Source organism: Caretta caretta, chromosome 10 (genome assembly GCF_965140235.1).
Source record: "Caretta caretta isolate rCarCar2 chromosome 10, rCarCar1.hap1, whole genome shotgun sequence".
NCBI lineage: Eukaryota > Metazoa > Chordata > Testudines > Cheloniidae > Caretta > Caretta caretta.
The window spans coordinates 19,050,252-19,075,940 of NC_134215.1; the positions used below are offsets into that span (position 1 = coordinate 19,050,252).

At 39.0% G+C, this 25,689-nt stretch overlaps 1 protein-coding gene across 2 annotated transcripts in view; it reads right to left on the reverse strand.

The window, feature by feature from the left end:
• The window catches only part of XYLT1 (xylosyltransferase 1), a 341,106-nt gene that overhangs the window by 243,132 nt on the left and 72,285 nt on the right, over window positions 1-25,689 (reverse strand). For both annotated transcript variants that reach the window (XM_075132747.1, XM_048865755.2), the window contains exon 2: window positions 18,460-18,498. In XM_075132747.1, the coding sequence (XP_074988848.1) occupies window positions 18,460-18,498 (39 nt within the window). The remainder of the gene's footprint in view (window positions 1-18,459; window positions 18,499-25,689) is intronic.

Genomic DNA, 25,689 nt, shown 5'->3' on the forward strand with positions numbered 1-25,689 from the left:
TCTGTTAGTTACGCTGAACTTTCTCAAATTTATAAGGCGCTTTATATCTAGCTACTGTACATCACAAGAAAGATGTGAACAATTAAAAGTTCAATAGTTAGGTTCCAATAAAAGAGCTTGTCAGATAGCCATCAAATTCTGCATGTTCCCAGTTTGTAGAGAAGCCAGATATTGTTAAAAGGGACACTGTCAATTTGACAGTTAGGTAATTTATCTAGCATTTCAAGCAGTTACAGGTAATACACATGACCATGTCCCCTGCCAATGTCACAGTTTTACAGGGTAGATTTAAATCACTAGTCAGGAAGACTCGATTTAATCATGGATTTCTACATAAAAGTGCATTCTTGTTGGTTGTTGTAACCTTAGTACATATTCTTCACAACTCAGAGATAGATGAGACCCAAACAGGGTCTCTTTTACAGCCACTGCCATTACAGGTTTTCCCTTCTAGTGAGAGAATGGTATGCTAGATCTCAAATCAGTGAAGGCTACACTCAGAAAGACCTCAAGACTTCTGGAATATGCAGTTCAAACAGTTTCACTTTTCAGAGTAGCAGCCATGTTAGTCTGTATCCGTAAAAAGAAAAGGAGTACTTGTGGCTCCTTAGAGACTAACAAATTTATTAGAGCATAAGCTTTCGTGAGCTATTTATTTTCCACTGTATGCATCCGATGAAGTGAGCTGTAGCTCACGAAAGCTCATGCTCTAATAAATTTGTTAGTCTCTAAGGTACCACAAGTACTCCTTTAGTTTCACTTTTGTTTCTACTGCCTGTCCCTCCCTTCTCACATTTATCTCCAGACTACTTCTCCTTGTCCAGATCTATTCCTCCCCGAACAATCTTCTATTCATTGAACGTTTGAAACTTTGCACTTTTAGAGAGAGGTAAGGGATTGACTCTATGTACACAAATTTGCAGAGAGACAATAGGGTTGACGTCTGTTATTTCTCATCTCTATATATTAAATTTATTTATTTATTTTAAAACATTTTTGCTGTTAACAAGCATGTTATCTCTGGAGACCCAAATCCACAGTTTGAGAACTGCAAAACTAAGCATTTCTGATGGTATCTTCTAGACTTAGCACTGAGTCCCATTGGGTAGATAGAAATATTAACCTAAATAATCTATACAGAAGCCCCTGGAACCCCATGAGATTGGGTCCCTAATCCATGAACTATTGAAACTCATTTACAAAACTTTTCTTTAACATTACATGAATATATTGTCTCATACTATAGAATTAGAATTTATAATCCCTATTCCATGATGAGATATCTTTGAGCTCTAATGTATCTTTAGATAGGGTTTTTTCCTCAAAAACCATTTTAATAAAAAAAAAATCAGATTTAAAAATAAATTGGATTTTTTTTTTAAATCAATCACTGATTTTTATCCACCCTGCAGTTTTACAAATCATATATTACTATTCTATTTTTAGGTTTTTTCTCCCAGTTGCTCTGTGAAAGACCCACAAACACAACAATGGAAACCCACAGACTGACTATACAGGGGAAGCAGTAAAACCAAATATACACAAAGTGAAATTAAGTGAACAAAGTAAAACTGGAAACACAATTTTTTCCCCTCTAATCTTTTCTGATTTCCACAATGTTGATATTACTCACAACAATAATAGAAAAACACTTCAGGGAGAAAAGTGATTTTTAAGCTGTGTCCCAATAAAGGCAGGATTTCCTGTGAAGGCCTTTACTTATTCAAATAATCATCTTCCCTTTATCCAAATCCCTCTTAAGAATCTCACCTCTACTGTGAAGGCGACAAACATTTAGCTTTAAAAACTGTTAGTACTTTAACAAATGGAGTCATCATAAGATTCTGTTTATGTAACTACACCCAACCGCACCAACTCCCTCATTTGCTGTTTGTGTCTTGTCCAAAGACTAAACCATATGGGGCAGAGAGCATGTCTACCTATCTGTTCTGAGGGCATGACATAAATAATACTAAATGAGTAACATCAGTGCATTAAATGCGAGGCCTGACCTTCCAGAGATAACAGAAAATCTACAATCCATTAGTTCCTGTCTAGGCCACTGCGACTTATTCTTGCACACACATAAGGAGAACTATTGAATATAAGGTACAGAATATGTTGATTATAAAGCATCAGTGGACTTCAAAAATAGGGAGCCCTTGGTGGAAAGGAGGATAAACTTGAATCAGTGCATGTAAAGTGGGAGATCTTCAGAGGGACGCAGAAGGAACTTCAGCTTTCCCACGCAGTCCAGCCCAAAGAAATATTTAGCTGTTACTACAAGCCATTAGAGGGAGAAAGACCAGCTGTATAAAGCTCTGATTTACACACAGCAATTTCAGAGTCCAATCTTCTTACTGAATGTCATTATAATGAATTACAGAGCCAAGTGCATCACATAATGGACCCAATCCCACCTTCATGGAAGCCAACGGGAGTCTTGACAGTGGCTTCAGACTGAGCAGGGCTGGGCCTAATCTCAGATTCACCTAACACTGGAGACAACAACACGAAGGAGAAATGCCTTCGGAAGTTTCAGGATTTTGTAGGTTCAAGTCATAACATCAGAGTCTGTCCTCAGTTGCTGCTCTGCATCTCTACCAACTTCGTGCGAGGGTAGAATTTAACCCTTACTATTGTTTCAAATTAGACTTTTGTTTAATTTTTGTTCTAAAGAAAATATACATGCACAGGGGTGAGCTATAAACAGTACGTTATTTATACTGTGAACTCTAACAGGACTAATGAAGTAGTAAATGCCAATGCCAACTACCGTTCATCCTGATCCCAAGGATTATAGGCAATGATTGTATGGGGATATTGTAGAAATGCTAATGTGCACATTTAGAAAAATATCATTAATCCAGATATTACACTGTACTTGTCAAGGGCAGGTTTCAGAGTAGCAGCCGTGTTAGTCTGTATCTGCAAAAAGAAAAGGAGTACTTGTGGCACCTTAGAGACTAACCAATTTATTTGAGCATAAGCTTTCATGAGCTACAGCTCACTTCATCGGATGCATACAGTTGAAAATACAGTGAGGAGATTTTATATACACACAGAACATGAAACAATGGGTGCTACCATACACACTGTAACGAGAGTGATCAGGAAAGGTGAGCTATTACCAGCAGGAGAGCGGGGGAAGGTGGGGAGGGACGTTTCGTAGCGATAATCAAGGTGAGCCATTTCCAGCAGTTGACAAGAACAGTTGGGGGTGGGGGGAATAAACAAGGGGAAATAGTTTTACTTTGCGTAATGACACATCCACTCCCAGTCTTTATTCAAGCCTAAATTAATTGCATCCAGTTTGCAAATTAATTCCAATTCAGCAGTCTCTCGCTGGAGTCTGTTTTTGAAGTTTTTTTGTTGAAGAATTGCCACTTTTAGGTCTGTAATCGAGTGACCAAAGAGATTGAAGTGTTCTCCGACTGGTTTTTGAATGTTATAATTCTTGACGTCTGATTTGTGTCCATTTATTCTTTTAAGTAGAGACTGTCCAGTTTGACCAATGTACATGGCAGAGGGGCATTGCTGGCACATTATGGCATATATCACATTAGTAGATGTGCAGGTGAACAAGCCTCTGACAGTTTGGCTGATGGGATTAGGCCCTATGATGGTGTTCCCTGAATAGATATGTGGACACAGTTGGCAACGGGCTTTGTTGCAAGGATAGGTTCCCGAGTTAGTGTTTTTGTTGTGTGGTTGCTGGTGAGTATTTGCTTCAGGTTGGGGGGCTGTCTGTAAGCAAGGATTAGCCTGTCTCCCAAGATCTGTGAGAGTCATGGGTTGTCCTTCAGGATAGGTTGTAGATCCTTGATGATGCGTTGGAGAGGTTTTAGTTGGGGGCTGAAGGTGATGGCTAGTGGCGTTCTGTTATTTTCTTTGTTGGGACTGTCCTGTAGTAGGGCCCATTGTTTCATGTTCTCTGTGTATATAAAATCTCCCCACTGTATTTTCCACTATATGCATCTGATGAAGTGAGCTGTAGCTCATGAAAGCTTATGCTCAAATAAATTTGTTAGTCTCTAAGGTGCCACAAGTACTCCTTTTCTTTTTGTCAAGGGCAGTCACACAAAAATACTCAGCAAATGTCACCCCTTATACTCTTTTATAGAAATTTATCTACAATACTTTAAATACAGTATTGTGTGTGTGTGCGCGCCCCCATATACAGAACATCTTTATAATCAACTAGTAGCTTGTAAAAAACACTTTTTAAATTTAAATTATAGTTTCAGTTGCTCTTTTGCTCTCCCATGATATTTTCCTCTTCTGATGAAGTAAAAATGGCCAAACTGATTTTACTCAAATTTGATAAATTACTAGTGTATTCAGATTTTCTATGGTATATTTCAAACAATACTGTAAACACAAATGGAACTAAAAATCTACAGTAACTACTCAAGTCTATTCTGCAGATTTATGCAAATAGAGGACCAAAGAATAGTAGCCTAATCTCAGAGAAATCAGTCTAACAGAAAGCCTAAGCAGACGGCAGGAACATACCAAACACCTTCACAGCACTGCTTACCTGTAATGATCACAGAGAATGAAATAAGACAAGACATAGATCCAAGGTCCTGATACCATTTTAAACAAATCCCCAAAGCAGAATGCCTTCCAGATGTTTGAGAGACACCGTTGCATGCGGTATGTAGCACAAGTTGTAAAATCAGACACCAGTAGATTATGTAGTTTTTCTTTCAAGTGTTGTACCTCCCTCTGCTGCGGAACAGAATTCATCCTGGCAACTTGCCAGGCTGATAGGTCTCCATTTATTTTATTTACACTGTGTAAAATTATACAATGGGCCAGATCCTCAGGTCATGCAAACTGGCACTGCTCCACTGAAGACAATGGGGCTCTGCTGATTTACCACCAGCTGAATATAAACTCTCCAGACAGAATTCAGTCTTTGATAAGTAATGACAGCCCTGATTCAGGAAAGCACTTAAAAAATTACATACAACATACAGAAGAACATGAAGGTTGCCACTTTGAAAAGAGAGGACACAGAGCAGGACAAAAAACAAATTGCAAAAAATTTATAGTCACTGACTGCTAAACAAGTATTGAAACTGCAATAGATATATCACAAAATATTTACAATCTGAGGACTTTTATGAGGGGTTTTTTTTGGTTTGTTTTTAAGAAAATCTGTATTTACTCTCACAAATTCTGAGTAAAATTCACCAGAGGTCTCTTTAAAGAATAGTTACTGTGTACCCAGAACATCTAGTTGGTTTAAGTACATTCTGTTTAAATGTACATTTTATCTTTGTTTATCTTTCTTCATAAGTGGAAAGATTTCTTTGGTGTAATTCTGCATTTGTTCACAGAATTGTCCTAACCCAGGGTGTAATTTCAACCATCAGCCAAATCCAACACCAGTAAAAACTTTATTTTTTTAAACTTAAGCCAAGTTACTTCAATAACCAAGAATTTGTCTAGTTTATGAGAAAATGTTCAGGGTGAAGTTAAATGGAGGTGCACATCAGGGTATGGTAGCTGAACTGAACGTCAGGGACAGGGTTATATTAACAGCTTGGTACTGAAGGAAGTTGATTATAATTAGCATTATTTACATATCTCTCGTTCTGTCAACATACCCGATATAATAAAAAAGGTTCAACACAGACTAATTTTACAATTCGCTTTCTATGGGAGGTTAAATGATTCACAAAAATTAACTCTTGCTGGCATACAGTGTATGTCACAGTATTGTCAACGCTGTATGGATCCACCACCACTATTTTCTCTGCTGATACAGACTAACACGGCTACTACTCTGAAAACTGTTTTGATTATCACTTTCAGCAGAGAAATGCCTTAATTATCTTTTTCCCTGTAAAAATTTAACCCAGGAATGCATTCAGAACTAGTTAAGTACCCTGCTGAATCAAGGTCTGAAAGCATGTGCGTAACCTCAGAAATCTGACTCAGGTTCGCTCATATTTTTGAACTCACATGTCTAAGTACCCTAGTGAATCAGGGCTTTGGTTACCAATTTTTTATTGAAAGAAACAGATCTGTTGATAGGACAAGTTTATTTTCTCCCATCAGTGTTAAAAGAGCTGATGACATATATAAAAGATAAAAGGGATATAGCTACAGTTGCCATTCTGGTTGGTTGTCTCAGCAAACATCAAGGATTTAGGGCCTGATCCAAAACCTACTGAAATCAGTGGAAAGATTTCCATCGACTTCATTGAGCTTTGGATAAGGACCTTAATGGACTCTAAGTTTGAACTTCTCCTGCACCCTACAGCGATGGTCCCTCCAGTAAAGGGCTAAACATAGTCCTGGGAAATATGCCAAGACTACACCTGTAGAGAGAGTCTTTTAGTGTCTACTATAAAGTAAAAATAAGAACCACTGTATCTTGGGATTATTGGAGCCTGATGAAAAATTGTGGAGGGAATGTGAAATCTGAAGATTACAGGAGCTTTTTCTTCTTTTATGCTTTTCCAGTTCATTGGGATAGTCACAATGATACCTGCGCACAGTCACCTGACTGAATCAAGCTACAATCTCATTCTTTCAGGGCAGGGTCTTGTGATTACTGCACAGTCCTACCCATGGAAATAGACAGCAGTTTTCATAGCAGTTACCAAAAATAAGATAAAAAATAAATTTTAACTCAATAACTGTTGTAAAACAAGATAAATGAAGTCCAGTTTCCTCTTAGGTTACTGTGCCAGGAGGATTATTTTCAGTCGCACGTAAAGGATTTATAAGCAGAATTCCACCGGAAGTCTTTAATTTATTGGGGGGGGGGACGACGAAGAATCAGTATCCTAATTCACAGTAGACCTAACCAGGAACAACTCTGTAATAGCTCCCACCCACTATTTACCAGCATGGGCTGTTTACTCACTCATTCCTTCTCCAGTGCAGGATTTTCTTGTCACATTACGTAAGCAGCAAGGGATTTTTCCTGCCCCAGATCAACAGAATGTTCTCTTTTTTATTTACCAATTCTGTAGTAAATGTAAGAGGAGGAATGGCACAAAACACTTTTTAGGGATGGAGAGCAACTACTTCTATAAACTGAAATGTCCATCTCACCTGTTGAGACTGCACTGTAGTATTACAGGACCTACACATCTTCCCTTTGGAGAACAAGCAGATATAGTTGCAACATTCAGCCTTTTGCAAGAGCCAAATCCACATCTAATCTTGGGTTTCCTACTTCACTCTTACATGCATCTCATAAGACACTCTAGCTGTTGCATTCCAGAGCATCACTTTTCCTGACTCACTATATCTGATTAGGAGACAATATCATAGCAATTTGATTAGATTGAATGTTTTTTATGGGGACTGCGCTCTTAAGACGTCAATGGTAAGTCAATCCAAATCTACAAGTAGCTTCATGTTTTCCAGCTGGTAGCACATGCAGTTTTCTCTTCCCTTTGGCTGCAGAATGAAAGATTCTTAATCAAAAGCAAACACGCTCCTTTCAAGGAATTTCATATTTCTCCCAGTGGGCATATATCCCACTGGCATTTTACATTTTTGTTCACTTATATGCCCTCTAAATTTCCCCTTCAAAAGAGTTTCTGAGTTAAAGAAAAAAAATTCTCTGCACGATGGAAAGCACAGATCCCACTATGTTACCATCTTTTTTTTTTTTAAATCTCATTTAATATTTCCAACTCTCACCACTTTATTATGGAATTTGCAAGATTGGGTGTTTTTCTTCAAGTCCAATCTCCTGGATCTATGTTGCTACTTGAGAAGATCAGTTTTTTTGTTGTCCGTCCCACTCAGTGAAAGTAAGCATCTAGCCCTCATGAATGTAGAGAAAAGCCTGAAAACATGAACCCTAAAGACTCAAAAAAAACAGAAGGCAAAGAATCCAAACCCAATGATTATTTAAAAAAAAACAAAAACATGATTTTTAAGCCAATCTCAATATTTCTGAATGGTCGGGGTTGACAATACTGAGGCTTTACCATATAAAATGTCTTCATTTCTCAAGAGATTAGTAACGTGATGCTGAGCCCTTCACTTCCAGGCTGAGAAGTTAATCCTGCCCAAGTCAGAAGTGACTGTAAGTAGTCTGGTTTCAGAGTAACGGCCGTGTTAGTCTGTATTCGCAAAAAGAAAAGGAGGACTTGTGGCACCTTAGAGACTAACCAATTTATTTGAGCATGAGCTTTCGTGAGCTACAGCTCACTTCATCGGATGCATACCGTGGAAACTGCAGCAGATATTATATACACACAGAGATCATGAAACAATACCTCCTCCCACCCCACTGTCCTGCTGGTAATAGCTTATCTAAAGTGATCATCAAGTTGGGCCATTTCCAGCACAAATCCAGGTTTTCTCACCCTCCACCCCCCTACACACAAACTCATTCTCCTGCTGGTAATAGCCCATCCAAAGTGACAACTCTCTTCACAATGTGCATGATAATCAAGGTGGGCCATTTCCTGCACAAATCCAGGTTCTCTCACCCCCTCCAAAAACCACACACACAAACTCACTCTCCTGCTGGTAAAAGCTCATCCAAAGTGACCATAGGGAGAGTGGTCACTTTGGATGAGCTATTACCAGCAGGAGAGTGAGTTTGTGTGTGTATGGGGGTGGGGGGGTGAGAAAACCTGGATTTGTGCTGGAAATGGCCCACCTTGATTATCATGCACATTGTAGGGAGAGTGGTCACTTTGGATGAGCTTTTACCAGCAGGAGAGTGAGTTTGTGTGTGTGGTTTTTGGAGGGGGGTGAGGGGGTGAGAGAACCTGGATTTGTGCAGGAAATGGCCCACCTTGATTATCATGCACATTGTGAAGAGAGTTGTCACTTTGGATGGGCTATTACCAGCAGGAGAGTGAGTTTGTGTGTAGGGGGGTGGAGGGTGAGAAAACCTGGATTTGTGCTGGAAATGGCCCAACTTGATGATCACTTTAGATAAGCTATTACCAGCAGGACAGTGGGGTGGGAGGAGGTATTGTTTCATGATCTCTGTGTGTATATAATATCTGCTGCAGTTTCCACGGTATGCATCCGATGAAGTGAGCTGTAGCTCACGAAAGCTCATGCTCAGATAAATTGGTTAGTCTCTAAGGTGCCACAAGTACTCCTTTTCTTTTTGTAAGTAGTCTATATCTGATGGCTGTCTGGCACCATGTTGAAATCAGTCAGATAGTTTCATTTTAGTTACCAGTACACAAAAACCACCATCACCACAACTGGCACCAACTGACAGCCGTAACAGAGGACTGTGAATGCCAGTAGAATGCCAGTAGAATGAAGGCCAGTAAAATGCTCCCACCCCTACAAGAGGTTCTTTCCAAGTAATTTTTCAGGCACGACAGCATGGGGAAACTTGTACTGCTGCTGACTGATGTTCTACCTGTTCTAGGGACAAGCAGAGAAATTCAGTCTTCAGGGTTGTCAATATGGCATTGTTCAGACATATTAAATACACACAGGTCTTTAAGTCCTGTAATGACACCTGTGTGTATAGCCCACAGAGTGCTCTCTACAGAATCTGTGCCTCATTATCTTCTTTTTACGCATAGATGGGGGTTAAGTGTTCTTATTTCTGGGTTTAACAAAAATGGCTATGGACCAGGCAATTATTTATAGTCTAACATGGACAAAAAAAGCTATTGGATTCAGAAATGATTTCAAGGGAGACTGGCTGTGTTCTTGTTAGAAATGCTACATGAGGATATTTCCACTGTTCAAAAAGGCCACTTAACACTGAAGGACAAACATTCACTGTGAAGGCAGACTTCTACAAAACAATGACACAGTGAGAAGCTTCAACTTTGAGTTTTTATTGCATTAAACCAACGATCAGTTCCAGAGAAAGGGATTATGGGAAAACAAATAGCCTTTTATAGGACATTTATTTTCCTACACAATTTTCTACAGGGCAGCATAGCTTAGTTCTAAAACTAGCTCCCTCTTAAAGGAGAAAAAAAGCAGACAGGGTTATAATAAGCAATTCTCTCCCGGTGTCTCTTTAAAAGCTATCAGAGACTCTACAATGGCTAACTGGCTGGATCTTCAGGTAAGATTTGTTCTGAGCTACACTGATCTTGGCCCTACTGAGATCCGTGTTAACCCCCTGCCCAGCCACAATACAGAGTTATTACTGATGGCAAGCACTCTACTTCAGAGCTCCCACCTCAGAATGATCTATTTTAAAATGCCAGCAGCACTAGAAGAAAAAGTACGTTCTGATAGAAGACTGCTGCTCTGGAGGCTGGAAGGTAAATCAGCTATTAACGGTGTCAGCCTGTTTCTGAATCCTGTCAGTCCGGAAGACGTCCTCTGGCCTCCTCACAGAACCAAACGCCACCACAGCGGTTTTCAGTGCTCTACTATTAAGCTATACATTTGTCAGGAAATTATCACTGTCTGGCCTGTTTTCCATGATAATTTAAACTGAGGGAAAAAATGTCTTACTTCTCTCAAAGCAGCATTTAACTGCTAAGAGTTGAAAGTGGGAAAATGCCACTGCTACAGAAGGTTATACAAAGGGGATATGTCTCCACAGTACTGTGGCAAGCATATAGCCTCCTAGATTTCAGCACCAGAATTTGATTCACAAAACAGAGAACATTCCTGTTTCTCAGAGAGAGACTTCTACAACATCTCTCAGTGTGACCCTTCTTCATCACTGACGCTTGCTCCACAATCTGAACTCTCTGAACACTTCAAGCAGCTGGATTTTTTTCTTTTAATTAAAACAAACTTCCACAAAAATATTTCCTCCTTTCACCCCAAATGTGGCATATGATATATTCACCTCCCACATCCTATATTCTAGCTGTATAATTTATTTCGGAACTTAACAGTTTTCAACTTCAATTACTTTCCAGTGTTCAGGAACTGTATCTGCAATTCACATCACTGTGGTCGTTTCAATACGGATGCAAGTTATCAACTGCACTTATCAATACAGACCAATCAGACAACACTGGATTTCTGAAAAAGTTAGAAAACAAGTTCATAGTCTACGCTGACTTTATACAACAAAGGAAAATGGGCATTATATTTTCTTTTTGGTTCTGATTTTTGCTTTATTTTTTTCGGGAAGGCGGGTGTTAATGGTGGTTATATATGAATAGACATTGCTGACTTCAGAGTTGTGGAAAGGCATTTGATCACAGTATAAACATTGTATTACATATTATGCATGTTTGCCCAAGTCTTAGTCATGAACCTCTCTTGAAAAGTCAAACACAGCTGTGCAGGGACCAGGTGGAGACCCTAAAACTAATTTCATTTGTACGTAAAGACACTTACAAAGGCACAAAGTTGGGATACCAAGTTTTGCTGTGACCTATTATGAACATAAGGGCTGTGTGAAGTTTGTATCCAGATCTCTATCCAAATTTCCCCAGCGTGCAGAGGCCTTTTGATCTGAAGTTTTGGTTACTCCTTTAACTTAAAACCAAGTTAAAAAATATAGGTCTCCTGAGGTGGTGAATACATCAGCTGCACTGCCTAGCACTCAGGAAATGACTTTTAAAGCCAAAAGGTGCTTATGAGACTAAGAAGATTTTCCACACATAAACCCAAAAGCTGCCTCCTTTGGGCAGCACACACAGGTAAGAACTGCAGTAGCTAAATGTGAACACTGCTTATTTGTTTCATTATTCTGTTAAACAGAGTTCTGCCAACCCTGCCAGCTGCAGTACTCCACAGTTCTAATGATACTAAGAATAGAGAAATCCTCAGCATCTGATCAATCCATCTATAGCACAGCTTGGAACAGCTGCAAATATACAATTTACAAAACAATCAATAATGTTCTCTGTAACAGAGAGGGAAATAAAATCTCATTCTTCTTGCCTGATGTTTTTGCATAGTCTCAAATTCTTCAGGCAATTAAAACATTTTAAATCCTACTGAGAACACAAAATTACTCAAGATAGTTAAGTCCAAAGCTGACCCCAAAGAGTTATAAAGGGATCTCACAAAGCTGGGTGACTGGGAGACAAAATGGCATATGAAATTCAATGATGATAAATGCAAAGTAGTGTACACTGGAAAACATAATGCCAACTACACATACAAAATCATGGGGTCTAAATTAGCTGTTTCCACTCAAGAAAGATTTTGGAGTCATCATGATTAGTTCTTTGAAAACATCTACTCAGCGGCAGCAGCAGTCAAAAAGGCTAACAATGTTAGGAACTATTAGTAAAGGGATAGATAATAAGACAGAAAATATCATAATGCCACTATATAAATCCATGGTATGCCCAAACCTTGACTACCGTGTGCAGTTCTGGTCACCACATCTCAAAAAACGTGTATTAGAACTGGAAAAAGTACAGAAAAGGGGAACAAAAATGATTAGGGCTTCCATCTGAGGAGAGATTAAAAAGACTGGGACTGTTAATCTTGGAAAAGATGATTGAGGGGGGATATGACAGAGATCTATAAAATTAAGAATGGTGTGGAGAAAGTGAATAAGGAAGCGTTATTTACCCCTTCACCATACCACAAGAACCAGGGTCACCCAATGACATTAATAGGCAGCAAATGTAAAACAAACATAAGGAAAAATTTCTTCACAGAACACATGGTCAACCTGTGGCACTTGTTACCAGGAAATATTGTGAAGGCCAAAACTGTAACTGGGTTCAAAAAAGAATTAGATATGTTCATGGAGAATAGGTCCATTAATGGCTATTAGCCAAAATGGTCCAGCAACCCCATGCTCTGGGTGTCCCTAATCCTCTGATTGCCAGAAGCTGGGACTTGATGACAGGAGATGGATCACTCAGCGATTGTCCTGTTCATTCCCTTTGAAACATCTTGCACCGGTCACTGGCAGAAAACAGGATACTGGGCGAAATGGACTGTTGGTCTGACCCGGTATGGCTGTTCTTATGACAGTACATTTGGCCACTTGTTTTTCTGTAGATGGAAAGATATGAGGGGGGGGGGAAATTGAACAGCACTCCTCCTTGATGTAAATAAGGTCAGGCTAACATGAGAAACATGGCCCCTAAATAATGGTGTCATTCTCAGGACACATCTGTTTCAGATGTAAGGTATGACTGTCTCAATGGCTGAGAATTACACTGGTTCTGTAGGTCTTCCTTATGCGAGCAAGTTCTTACATGATGTCAAAAATAAAGCCACCTGACTCTTTCTCTCTCTCAAAGAATTCTGCCAATCCTGGTTATCCCAACTGACTAGAGATTGTTTCATGCCATCTGGTTCAGTTTTTTAAGATCATAGAGAGATTTTAAAACAGTCTGTTTCCCGTCTTTATTATTAAGTTAACACAGTGTACCTGTTGTAATTCCGTTTCAGCTAACTGAGGTATGAATTTGGCCCTTTTTTACTAAAACACTAAAATGCATGAAACTGGTTTTAAAAATGTACGTATTTAAGACAGAAATCAAATATTATATTAAATAGTAGTGTAATTAACATAGCAGGGCTACATTAGGTATAAAATTCAGGTTTAATAGTAAAATAGTATCCTGTATTGCCATACAGTGGGTACTGAAAAAAAAATAATCAACACAACCTCTGCCATCATTCATGCCATCCTAAATGTTTGCCTATTAGTGTCCATGACAACTTCACTAGTTACAAAACATCTGGATTTCACCCTATGTGAACATCATTTTGCCACACAGTGGAGGTAAATCTGCCACTTCTGGATTCCCCTTGAAGACAACTGATTAATAGTACTTTATTAATCTTTGACACCAAGTCAATACCCTTGACAAGTTGCACTGATTATGTATCACTGACAGAAATTCTGAGATCCGAAATCTTTATTCATGTGATGGAGTTTAGCCAGGGAGCCTGACCTATAGGAGAAGAGAAGGGGCAGAAGGTACTTGAACTACAACTCCCATGAGGCACCGCAGCAGCATAGGTAGACACAGATTAATGTCAAACTGACAAAAATGTGATATTTTGATTCAGTTCAAATAAACTGAAAATGTTTTGATTTTGGTCAGCCCAACCTGAAACGAAAAATTTCATTTAGATTTTTTCCAATGGAAACTTGAACATTTTTGGCAAATTTCCATTAAAAAAATTTCAACTTAAGAAAAAATATATTTTCCTCTGAAAAAACATTTCAGCAGATAATTCTTGATCTCCTGAATGTACACTCTTTACAAATGTGGGAAACTTCACTGAGTTCTATAGGTGTATAACTGAGGGCAGAATATAGCCCTATATTTTTACTAGGGCTGTCAAGCGATTAAAAAAAGTAATCGCGATTAATCGCACGATTAAAAAAAAGTAATCACAATTAATCGCACTGTTAAACAATAATAGAATTCCATTTATTTAAATATTTTTGGATGTTTTCTACATTTTCAAATATATTGATTTCAATTACAACACAGAATACCAAGTGTACAGTGCTCACTTTATTTTTGATTACAAATATTTGCACAGTAAAAATGATAAATATATTTCAATTCACCTAATACAAGTACTGTAGTACAATCTCTTTATAATGAAGGTTGAACTTACAAATGTAGAATTATGTACAAAAATAACTGCATTCAAAAACGAAACAATATAAAACTTTAGAACCTACAAGCCCATTTAGTCCTACTTCAGCCAATCGCTCAGACAAACAAGTTTGGTTACAATTTGCATGAAATAATGCTGGCTGCTTCTTGTTTACAGTGTCACCTGAAAGTGAGAACAGGTGTTTGCATGGCACTGTTGTAGCCAGCATCGGAAGATATTTATGTGCCAGATGTGCTAAAGATCCATATGTCCCTTCATGCGTCAACCACTATTCCAGAAGACATGCAACCATGCTGATGACAGCTTCTGCTCAATAATGATCCAAATGAGACCGACGCATGTTCATTTTCATCATCTGAGTCAGATGCCACCAGCAGAAGGTTGATTTTCTTTTTTGGTGGTTCGGGTTCTGTAGTTTCCGCATCGGAGTGTTGCTCTTTTGAAAGCATCTGAAAGCATATTCCACAACTCATCCCTCTCAGATTTTGGAAGGCACTTCAGATTCTTAAACCTGGGGTCAAGTGTTGTATCTATCCTTAGAAATCTCACATTGGTACCTTCTTTGCATTTTGTCAAATCTGCTGTGAAATTGTTCTTAAAACGAACATGTGCTGGGTCATCATCCGAGACTGCTATAACATGAAATATATGGCAGAATGTGGGTAAAACAGAACAAGAGACATACAATTCTCCCCCAAGGAGAGTCACAAATTTAATTAATGCACTATTTTTTTAATGAGCATCATCAGCATGGAAGCATGTCCTCTGGAATGGTGGCCAAAGCATGAAGGGGCATATGAATGTTTAGCATATCTGGCATGTAAATACCTTGCAACGCCGGCTACAAAAGTGCCATGTGAATGCCTGCTCTCACTTTCAGGTGACATTGTAAATAAGTAGTCAGCAATATCTCCCATAAATGCAAACAAACTTGTTTGTCTTAGCAATTGGCTGAACAAGAATTAGGACTGAGTGGACTTGTAGGCGCTGAAGTTTTACATTGTTTTGTTTTTGAGCGCAGTTATGTAATAAACAAAGGAAATTTACATTTGTAAGTTAACTTTCATGAAAAAAGAGAGATTTCACCTCATACAAGTACTGTAGTGCATTGAAAAATACTATTTCTTTTATTATTTTTACAGTGCAAATATTTGTAATAAAAATAATATAAAGTGAGCACGGTACACTTTGTATTCTGTGTTGTAATAGAAATCAATATATTTGAAAATGTAAAAAACATCCAAAATATTTAATAAATTTCAATTGGTATTGTATTGTTTAACAGTGCAATTATTTGTGATTAATTTTTTTAATCGCAGTTCTTTTTTTGAGTTAATCGCATGAGTTTACTGCGATTAATCGACAGCCCTAATTTTTACCCTCCCGACAGATAAATCAACAAAATGTGTACTTATTAATTTCTATCATTAGTCTCGCTACACAAACTTTTTCCAACTGTACCTTCTCGCTTCTTCACCGTCACAAAATAACATTAAAAAATTAAGCAAAAAGGCAGTATAGAAGCAGCATATAAAATCATTTTAAATTATTGAAATCTTCATTAAATTGATAAACAAGTGACTAACCAACCACATGTTAGGTTACTTTAGCATCTTAACTATTCTGTATTAAAACTGCAAAAACCAAGATATATTCTTGCAAGCACTCTTCATGCACACACTAAGTCACCTCCCATTTCCTTTAGCCCTTAATCTGCAAAGTCCATCTTAATTAGAGAAATTTAAAATGAGAGGAGACCAAGCACAGCTGGTTGAAGTTTTGCAATATTGATTTTTTTAAAATAGAAGTGTTCACCAACATTTGTAAAATTTCCAATAGCCCTGCAGCTGGTCCAAAAACAGGGGGAAAATATTCAATTAAAATTCATCAAAAGCCCACAACACAGTTTTTAAGGGGTCGGGGGAGGGTTCCAAATGCCAATCAGACTAGAACTGAGGATGGAATCATAGGATGGTGGAGAGGGTGCTGTCAAACCAACTGATTCATCCCACCATTATTGAGGACGCCAATCTAGCATCCACACAGCAGCAGCCTTATTTTCAATCCCCCAGCAAAAAAAAAAAAAAAAAGAAAGAAGAGAAATAACTAGGAAGGGATTGTAAAATCATCATACTAGAACAAAACCCCTCATTAACTAAATAAATTAACTTTTTATTTGAATTTGCAAAAATGACAAAGTTGCTGATTATTTATTTTTAACATGATGCTTTTCATAGCAAACGAAACAGAGCTCCCTCCTGCTCGAAATAGGGCCCAATCTTGCAATTGCTGTATATATACAATGGCTAATGAACTCAGTGGGAGCTGTGGATACAGTATGGACTAGCTCTTGTCTTTGAGACTCTGAACCCTTCTGATCATTCTCCTAAATGTGGCAGAAAGAAATATGCTGCAGCAAACAGAACACATCCTTTGACCTTAAGCTATCACAGTTGTGGCACACAGGTTTAGTTCTCTCTTACTGTGAGAGATACGATCACTTGATTCCCTCTCCTTGCCATGCCCCACTAGATCTCAGCAATCATGTTTGAGCCACCTCTACCAGCTCAGAGTGCTATGGGAAAAAAAGGTATCACACAAAAAGAGTTATTCTCAGCCCTTACAATTAATTTCAAGATAAGGAGACAGGTGGTTTTTTATGTGAATTGATACCAACTATCTAGATTCAGAAATGGATATAGCTTTCTAGTGATATTGGTAGAAATATCAATGTGTAAAAATACATTTAATTTGTCTTCATTATTAAAATTTTTTTTTTCTTTCTTTCTTTCCTGAAAATGTTAAAGCCCACTAAAAACACAGTGATGTTAGGAGCCACTTGGCACTCTCATCGGTAGTCTTAGCAAGGAATTAATAGGCATGAAAAATGAACTACACTCAGATCAGGGAAGATGCAATTTGGCAGAGCAGCATGAGAAAATTTGTACTTGTTCTGTGGCTAAATGGAAGACCTCAATCTGTAGTGCTGTTTATTCTGCACACATACTCACGAACACACAGACTCTGCATTGTTTATTCTACTGAGTAAGATTTTTAAGTCTAGTCAATGGCAGGTGACAGATCCCTTCAAAGTAAGACTTCAGGTCTCAGAAGCTATTTCTAGGTAACTTCCTTTCAAATCAGTAATGAACTGGCCTTGATAATTACCATAGTTGTTCAATTCCCTGCAATTTATGGCTCGCTAATATGAAGGGACTTATACTGTCTTAACTACTTTGTATTTTGATACAGCTCTACCAAGGCCCTCCGACCCCATATAATAACAATTGTGCTACCCCAACCCTATCAATCACACCTTATAAGGTTGGTTCCCAGAGAAGGGGGTATGAAAACGGATGGAATGAGCTTGGTGCAGCCACCAATATACTGTAAAATAGTTAACAATTCTCCCCTGGGAAAGTCCAATGGAAGCCCAAGTTAGAAAATGTTATCTCTATTTGGAGAAATTGGAAATGTATATGACTCATCTTCAGTATGTCAATGCTATTGCCTTAGCTGTCTCCCAAAGATCAAGGTGAATGGAAATCAATGCTGCTGCCTTATTAGGAAACACAAATCAGAGACTTCGTGACTTTGTAAAAACCCCTCTGTCACTTTGACCTTTTGGTGCCAAGCATCTCCATGGATTCATTACTGTGCATTGTTATGTTTTAGAAAGAAATCTCCAATACAACTGTATTTTTAAAAAGTAACAAACTGGCAGCCAACACCTTTATCTGTACTGTCTGGGAAGCTGAGCTGGGCAAATGGAATAGGGGAGACTCATGTACAGACAGTTGTTTTGGCTTTAAATTTATGACCTCTGCTCTGACAATGTGGTACAGATTGCAATTAAGTTCAATTAAGATTTGAGGTGATGGCACAGCCTTGTCACTCTGGAAGCAGGTATCCTCCAGAACATCCTACAAGTTAAACAAATAGAGGGGGGAAAACAGTACTAACCTGGGTCTCCAAGCCGGTGTAGGGACGGGGAGGCTGGTCCTGTAAAAAGAAAGCAGAAGGAAATTGTGACACAGTCTATACCATTATGTCCACCACTTTTACAAGACTATAATAAATTTTGTACAGAGTATTCCTTGTGAGGTATTACTTGAAAACTGATAATCTGCTGAACATTATTGTCCTGGTAAATTATACATACATATATAAAATCTCATGTATAAAATGTTCTACTGTATAACATGTTCCAAGTTTAGAAAAGCAGGCACAAACCAATCTTTTAGAGACTAAAGAAACTCTGGCACCCCAGCCAGATATCAGCATAATCAAATGGATTATGATGGGTTATCACCAAGTTTAGCCACCATTCTTTGTCAGGAAGAAGGGTGCAAGCAAGAACTTTACATATTAGCAATGGAAAACAGCTGCAGTGTAAACAGACTGGCTGTTGCCTGAACACCAGCTGGAGATAATCCTCAAAGAGTGGAGAATGGCATGACAAGAGGACACGCACACATCACCTCACCTCTCTCCTCGCATCTCATAGACTCATAGATATTAAGGTCAGAAGGGACCATTATGATCATCTAGTCTGACCTCCTGCACAATGCAGGCCACAGAATCTCACCCACCCACTCCTGCAATAAACCTCTCACCTATGTCTAAGCTACTGAAGTCCTCAAATCATGGTTTAAAAAGACTTCAAGGTGCAGAGAATCCTCCAGCAAGCGACCCAGCCCCATGCTACAGAGGAAGACGAAAAACCCCCAGGGCCTCTTCCAATCTGCCCTGGAGGAAAATTCCTTCCCGACCACAAATACGGTGATCAGCTGAAACCCTGAGATGTAGGCAAGATTCACCAGCCAGATACCAAGGAAAGAATTCTCTGTAGTAACTCAGATCCCACCCCATCTAACATCCCATCACAGGCCATTAGGTCTATTTACCATGAATATTTAAAGATCAATTAATTGCCAAAATCATGTTATCCCATCATACTATCTCCTCCATAAACTTATCGAGTTTAATCTTGAAGCCAGATAGGTCTTTTACCCCCACTGCTTCCCTTGGAAGACTATTCCACAACTTCACTCCTCCGATGGTTAGAAACCTTCGTCTAATTTCAAGTCTAAACTTCCCAATGACCAGTTTATATCCATTTGTTCTTGTGTCCACATTGGTACTCAGCTTAAATAATTCCTCTCCCTCTCTGGTATTTATCCCTCTGATATATTTATAGAGAGCAATCATATGTCCCCTCAACCTTCTTTTGGTTAGGCTAAACAAGCCAAGCTCCTTGAATCTCCTTTCATAAGACAGGTTTTCCATTCCTCGGACCTTCCTAGTAGCCTTTCTCTGTACCTGTTCAAGTTTGAATTCATCCTTCTTAAACATGGGAGACCAGAACTGCACACAGTATTCCAGATGAGGTCTTACCAGTGCCTTGTATAACGGTACTAACACTTCCTTGTCTCTACTGGAAATACCTTGCCTGATGCATCCCAAGACCGCATTAGCTTTTGTCATGGCCATATCACATTGGCGGCTCATAGTCATCCTGTGGTCAACCAATACTTCAAGGTCCTTCTCCTCCATTACTTCTAATTGATGCATCCCCAGCTTATAACTAAAATTCTTGTTATTAATCCCTAAATGCATGACCTTACACTTCTCACTATTAAATTTCATCCTATTACTATTACTCCAGTTTACAAGGTCATCCAGATCCTCCTGTATGATAGCCCGGTCCTTCTCTAAATTGACAATACCTCCACTCATGGCAGCTACAAAACTCTTGAAAGACAAAGGAAGCATCATTGAACTGGTGCAGAGGTGCTAGCTGGAAGGCTTTTCGGACAGTATAGACTGCTATAAGCATATAGTGAGATAAAACCTTTGCTTTGAATCCATTTAGCTTGCTAAATTAGGTATTCGTTTGCGATTTATCTTTTTATTTTCTTTGTAACCAATTCTGACTTTGACTCATTACTTGTAGTCACTTAAAATCTATCTTTCTGTAGTTAATAAATTTGTTTTATCACTTTATCTAAATCAGTGTGTTTGGACTGAAGTGTTTGGAAACCACCACTTGAGATAACAGGGTCTGTGCATATCATTTTCCTTTGAGGAAAGGATGGACTTTCTATGAGTTTTTATTGTTCAGTAGAGTGCTGGGCAGTACAAGATACACATTTCTGGAGGGAGTAGGCTGGGACTGGAGATTTCTTGGTGTCACTCTGCAATACAATTCATGAGTGGCTGGCAGAGCATTCATGTAACAAAGCTGTGAGTCGTTTTGCTGGAGGCTGTGTGTGAGCATCAGGAGTGGTGGCTCTTATAGCAAAGCAATGTAAAAGGCATCCCAAGCTGGACAGCAAAGGAGACACAGCTGTTCAGTAGCATCCCTGGAGAATATCACAGAAATAGACATTAGTCTTCAGAATACCGAGAAAATGGGACTTTTTTGAGTTCTTATTGACTAGGCAAGATGACACCAAAGAAACAAGTGTTTACTCTAGCCCAGGCGTCTCAAATGTTCTCTTCTTAAGATAGAGTTCCTTTCATATACACCTCTCTTCCACTTCCATACAAAGCATTTGCCAGCCACAATATTTGGTTGCATGGGATAAAAGTAATATTAGAAGAATATTAGGGAGACCACATAGCTTTCAGAATAGACTCACGGTCAGATGAGGCACTCATATCATTGAGCTCCTATTTTGGTTTTCATATTTTTCCTGCTCTGTTCTTTTTTACATTGCAATACAACTGATCTGTGCATCTTTAAAATTTTTGAGCTCTTTCAGAAAGTTAACTGGAGACTTTGGCAATGTGTAGAGCTGGTTGGAGAACTGAATATATTTGTGATTATTCCCATTTTTCATCAAAATTTCATTCTGATGATACAACTAGCTTTAATAATGTGTCATTATATTTAAGTAAACAGTTCTAGCTTTGAAGTGTATATCTTCTTTTGTGCACAAAGTAAGAACCCTTATTGCAACTTGGCTAGGGGTCCAAAGCTCATTAAAGTACTCCTAAATACTAAAGCATAAAAACTGTCCATGTGGCCAGTTAATGAACAGGTCCTCAAAAAAAGATAATATCCTTGCAAGAAGCTACATCAGGAGAAGGCTTTGCAGAATTAAATGTGGGTTTTTTATATAATTTTGGTAAATAGTATTTATGTTGATTTTTAAGCATTTGCTTTGATTATTATCAATTTAAATGTTCACAGTTGAGCAAAATGATGGAGTAAGCATTTTATCCACTTATTTTGAAGCACTTTCTCCAAAATTTTATATTTTCATAGTTGTGAAAAATTATGGGGAGATCATGAAATAACAATTAGAGTAGGTTTTGAAATTCAAAAATTTAAAACTTTATAGCTGTTAAAACACAAATTGTCAACACCACGTCAAAGTATACAAAGTAAATATCTCTAAATCAAACTAAGTTCTCTTCTTACTTTGCCTATTTGTTAATTTCAATCATCATCATTGGAAATTTTTCTTCGTTGGTTTCTGTGTGTGCAGTGAAAAATAGGTTTACCAATATTTACTGATTTTTTAAAAAAACTTAATCCTTTCAAACCTAATCATTAGTGTTCTGGGACTAGCTCTCAAACAAAATATTTGAAGAATCATCTTTTAAAGTACACAGGTACACTTTTAAAACTTCAGTCCTGCTGGCCCAAGGTATTACTGCGGGGGTCTCACTTTCTATAGCATCCTGTTTAACTGGAAAAGCTAACGAAGTGGAACCAGGTCAATGATGCTTTCTCTTTAATCCATCACGTCTGTCAAAATTAGACAACTTCAGTTGAGAGTAGGGTAAATTCTGGCCTGTCAGATTATAAAGCCCCTGGGAATAAGAGTTTTAAAATCCCAGGATACTTCAGCTAGATGTGATTCTGTTTTGTTCCTGCAGGGCCACAATGTGTAACAAGTAGCTAGCTTCCTTCCTTTCCCTTTAAAGACTACACCAAATGCAGTTAACATTTGCATAGTTTTTGGTTTAATACATTTTTTATAACTGTACTAATGAAGGGGTCTCTTAATGAGCCCAGAATGAAGACTACCAGTCAAATACAGAGATGCCTTGTAGCTAACTGCCTGTCTTTTCCCCCCAAGCAATAAATAAGTTCTGTGATATCTGCCAGCAGTTTATGCACAGCTGAGAAGTCTTACCTCTAATCCAACATCTAGTGAACTTATCAACATATTCAAACACTGGACTACAACTACTGCTCACACATGGATGTTATCTGACCACAGATCAAATAATACTAAGAGTTCTAAGATGTGCAGAAACATGGATGTATCCATGAATGATTTCACTCAGATAAACTAGAAAAGGATCTTATTTAGTGAAAAAAGCTCTTGTGAAGATTGGCCCCCCTATTTTCTCAAAAGGAAATGATCCAGGTACACTAGACACTGAATACACGCATTTATCATGCTCATCTGTTACGGACTCAGGAGATTAAATTAATTCCTTGTGTGACTGGATTCTAAGGAAGTGATGCCAGCAAAGAAAACAAGCTCAGACACTATAAAGTACCTCTCCTCTCTTAAGTGAAGGGATCAATTTTTAATTTGGTTAGAATGGGTCTCGATTGTTCTGAATTTTTCTCCCCTGTGATATCTACACCAAATCAGAGACACCAACAATATTGAATAGTGTGTATGTGTGTGAGAGAGAGAATCCAAAAATAACTTTCTAAGGTAGTAACAGCAAATTATTACTTTTCCAATACAATGGCCCCGCTGTAGAGATTTCCCTTTGGGATATCATCTGGATTTTCTTAGTCACTGCCAGCTACATTGCAGACAATAGCTTTTTCAAAATGCGTTGTTGGTTCTTCAGTTAGAACCACAGCATCCTGAAAGGGTCCAGGGAATTCTTAGAATAAAAGCCCAACAACTACTGAAAAGAAAGTATTAACCTCATAGATCAGGGCTGGGCAAATTACGGCCCGCCGGCTGCATCCGGCCCACCATACATTTTAATCCAGCTCTCGAGCTCCCACCAGAGAGGAGGGTCCGGGGCTTGCCTCATTCCACGAGGCTCCCGGAAGCAGTGGCATGTCCCCACTCCGGCTCCTATGTGTAGGGGCAGCCAAGGGGCTCCGCACACTGCCACCACCCCCGCAGCTCCCTTTGGCCAGGAACCGCAGCCAATGGGAGATGCAGGGGTGATGCTTGCGGACAGGGCAACGCACAGAGCCGCCTGGCCACGCTTCTGCATAGGAGCTGGACAGGGGACATGCCACTGCTTCTGGGAGCTGCTTGAGGTAAGTGCTGCCCGGAGCTTCCACCCCTGACCCCTTCCTACACCCCCAGCCCCACCTCAGAGCCTACATCCCCATCTGGAGCCCTATCCCACCTCCCCCGCAACCCCAACACCCTGCCCAAGCTTGGAGCCCCCTCCCGCACCCTGAACTCCTCATTTCTGGCCCCACCCCAGAGCCCGCACCCCAGCCCCAAATTTTGTGAGCATTGTGTGCCTCATTTAAGAAGATCATTTATATTGCTTAGTGCTTGGTTCACTTTCAGTTTTGTGTTGTTTTGCTTTAGTTTCTCTATTGATTGAAAATTCCAGAGCTGGATCTTTGGGTCCCAAAAAGCTCAGCACCTTGAGCACATCCTTATATGAGAAATGTAAAAGTAGAAACTTAGCTTTCATTTAAAGGGGGCAAAAATATTTAGAATAAAAAGAAGTTTCTTATCCTTTTCCTTGCAATGGTATCTTTAAGATGTGAATCAATTGCCAGAGTTTAACAAAAAAAACCACTGGGTTCCACTTCCATAGAGATACACACACTTACTTTTCATTCAAAATGAGTCAGTTAATTTTAGGGTATTTCCCAAAGACAGCCTTCCCTAAAATGCTCAGGTAGGTTTGGTGAATGCAAAGGTCAACTTGAGTTAATTTGGGAATACAATATTGTCTGGTTAGGCACACTGAGTATCCTAAAGGATGCTGGCAGTTTAATTGCCAGTGTTTGCAGGGGACTTATCTTAAGTATTTTAAAATCTTTGTATGTTTTCAATGTGCCTAGTTGCCACGATGCAAGATATATAAAATAAATATTATTTGAGATTAAACAAGTTTCAAACAGATCCTGTTACCACAGAGCTTACAGACACACACTGCATAACCACCCTGAGGACATGCTAGAGAGTTTCAGCTCTGAGGACAGTATTTGCTAGTTGCCCTGCCCACTAGAACTGAATGATCATGGAAACAAAACATGAACATTTTTAAACAGTGATAACTGGAAGAAAAAAAATAATTGTTAGCTGGCTCATAAACCTCAATATGCCCTCACTGTGCCAACCCTGCTGATCTGATTTGCACTTCCTGCAACACAGCAGGTCACTTCCAGTAGGTACCAGGTACATGTTTTGGAGGGAGAAAATTCCTGGAACAGCCAAATCCTTCCTCATACAGCTGAATTCATACACATTTCAAAAAGGTGCTTATCACCAGAGCATCTAGCACCCAACAGAAACTAAAATCAAACAATTGCGCAGGTATGCAGGCAACCAAACTGCTTTGGTAACTTAGCAAACTATTAGCACTCAGCTTGACAGCTGGATCCATCTATTAGAAAAATCCCTGAACACTTGCCTTCTAAATCCAGAGCCAATTGACTTACATGGGCCTGTACGAGGTAATGGCTGTAGATGGGAAAAGGCCTGCTCAAATGCACCACAAACCCTGCCCTGAAGGCTACCAGGAATGAACACAGAAGGCTGCATAGTTCAGCTGCTCCCCTCCTATACACGACCAACTCCTCCTCACTGAAACAGTCTAGTACCCAGGTCGGCAATTGGTCTAACGATACTGAGATTTGTAAGAGAAACCCCGTTTTGTCTCTCAGGGCCCTATTCTGCTTCCACTTTACACAGAAGTAAGTTTAACTTTAGCAGAATTGCACCAGATTTACACTGGTGCACATGGGGGGGGGGGAAAGAGAATTTGGTCCATATTCTGCTTGATTTGGTTATTAAAAGCAACTTGCTCATGAAAAACAAAGGAAACACAAAAAGAGAGAGACAGAGAGAGATCTGTTCAGAGAGGACAACGTCAGCAGCAAGAACAACACTAATCAGTCCATAGCCTCACATGTGAAACATCAGTCTTGCCCACGTAGCCATTTACTTCAATCTGTGAACACTTACTCTCCTTTTCTTACATTGTTGTGACAACGCAATGCTGCTTTCC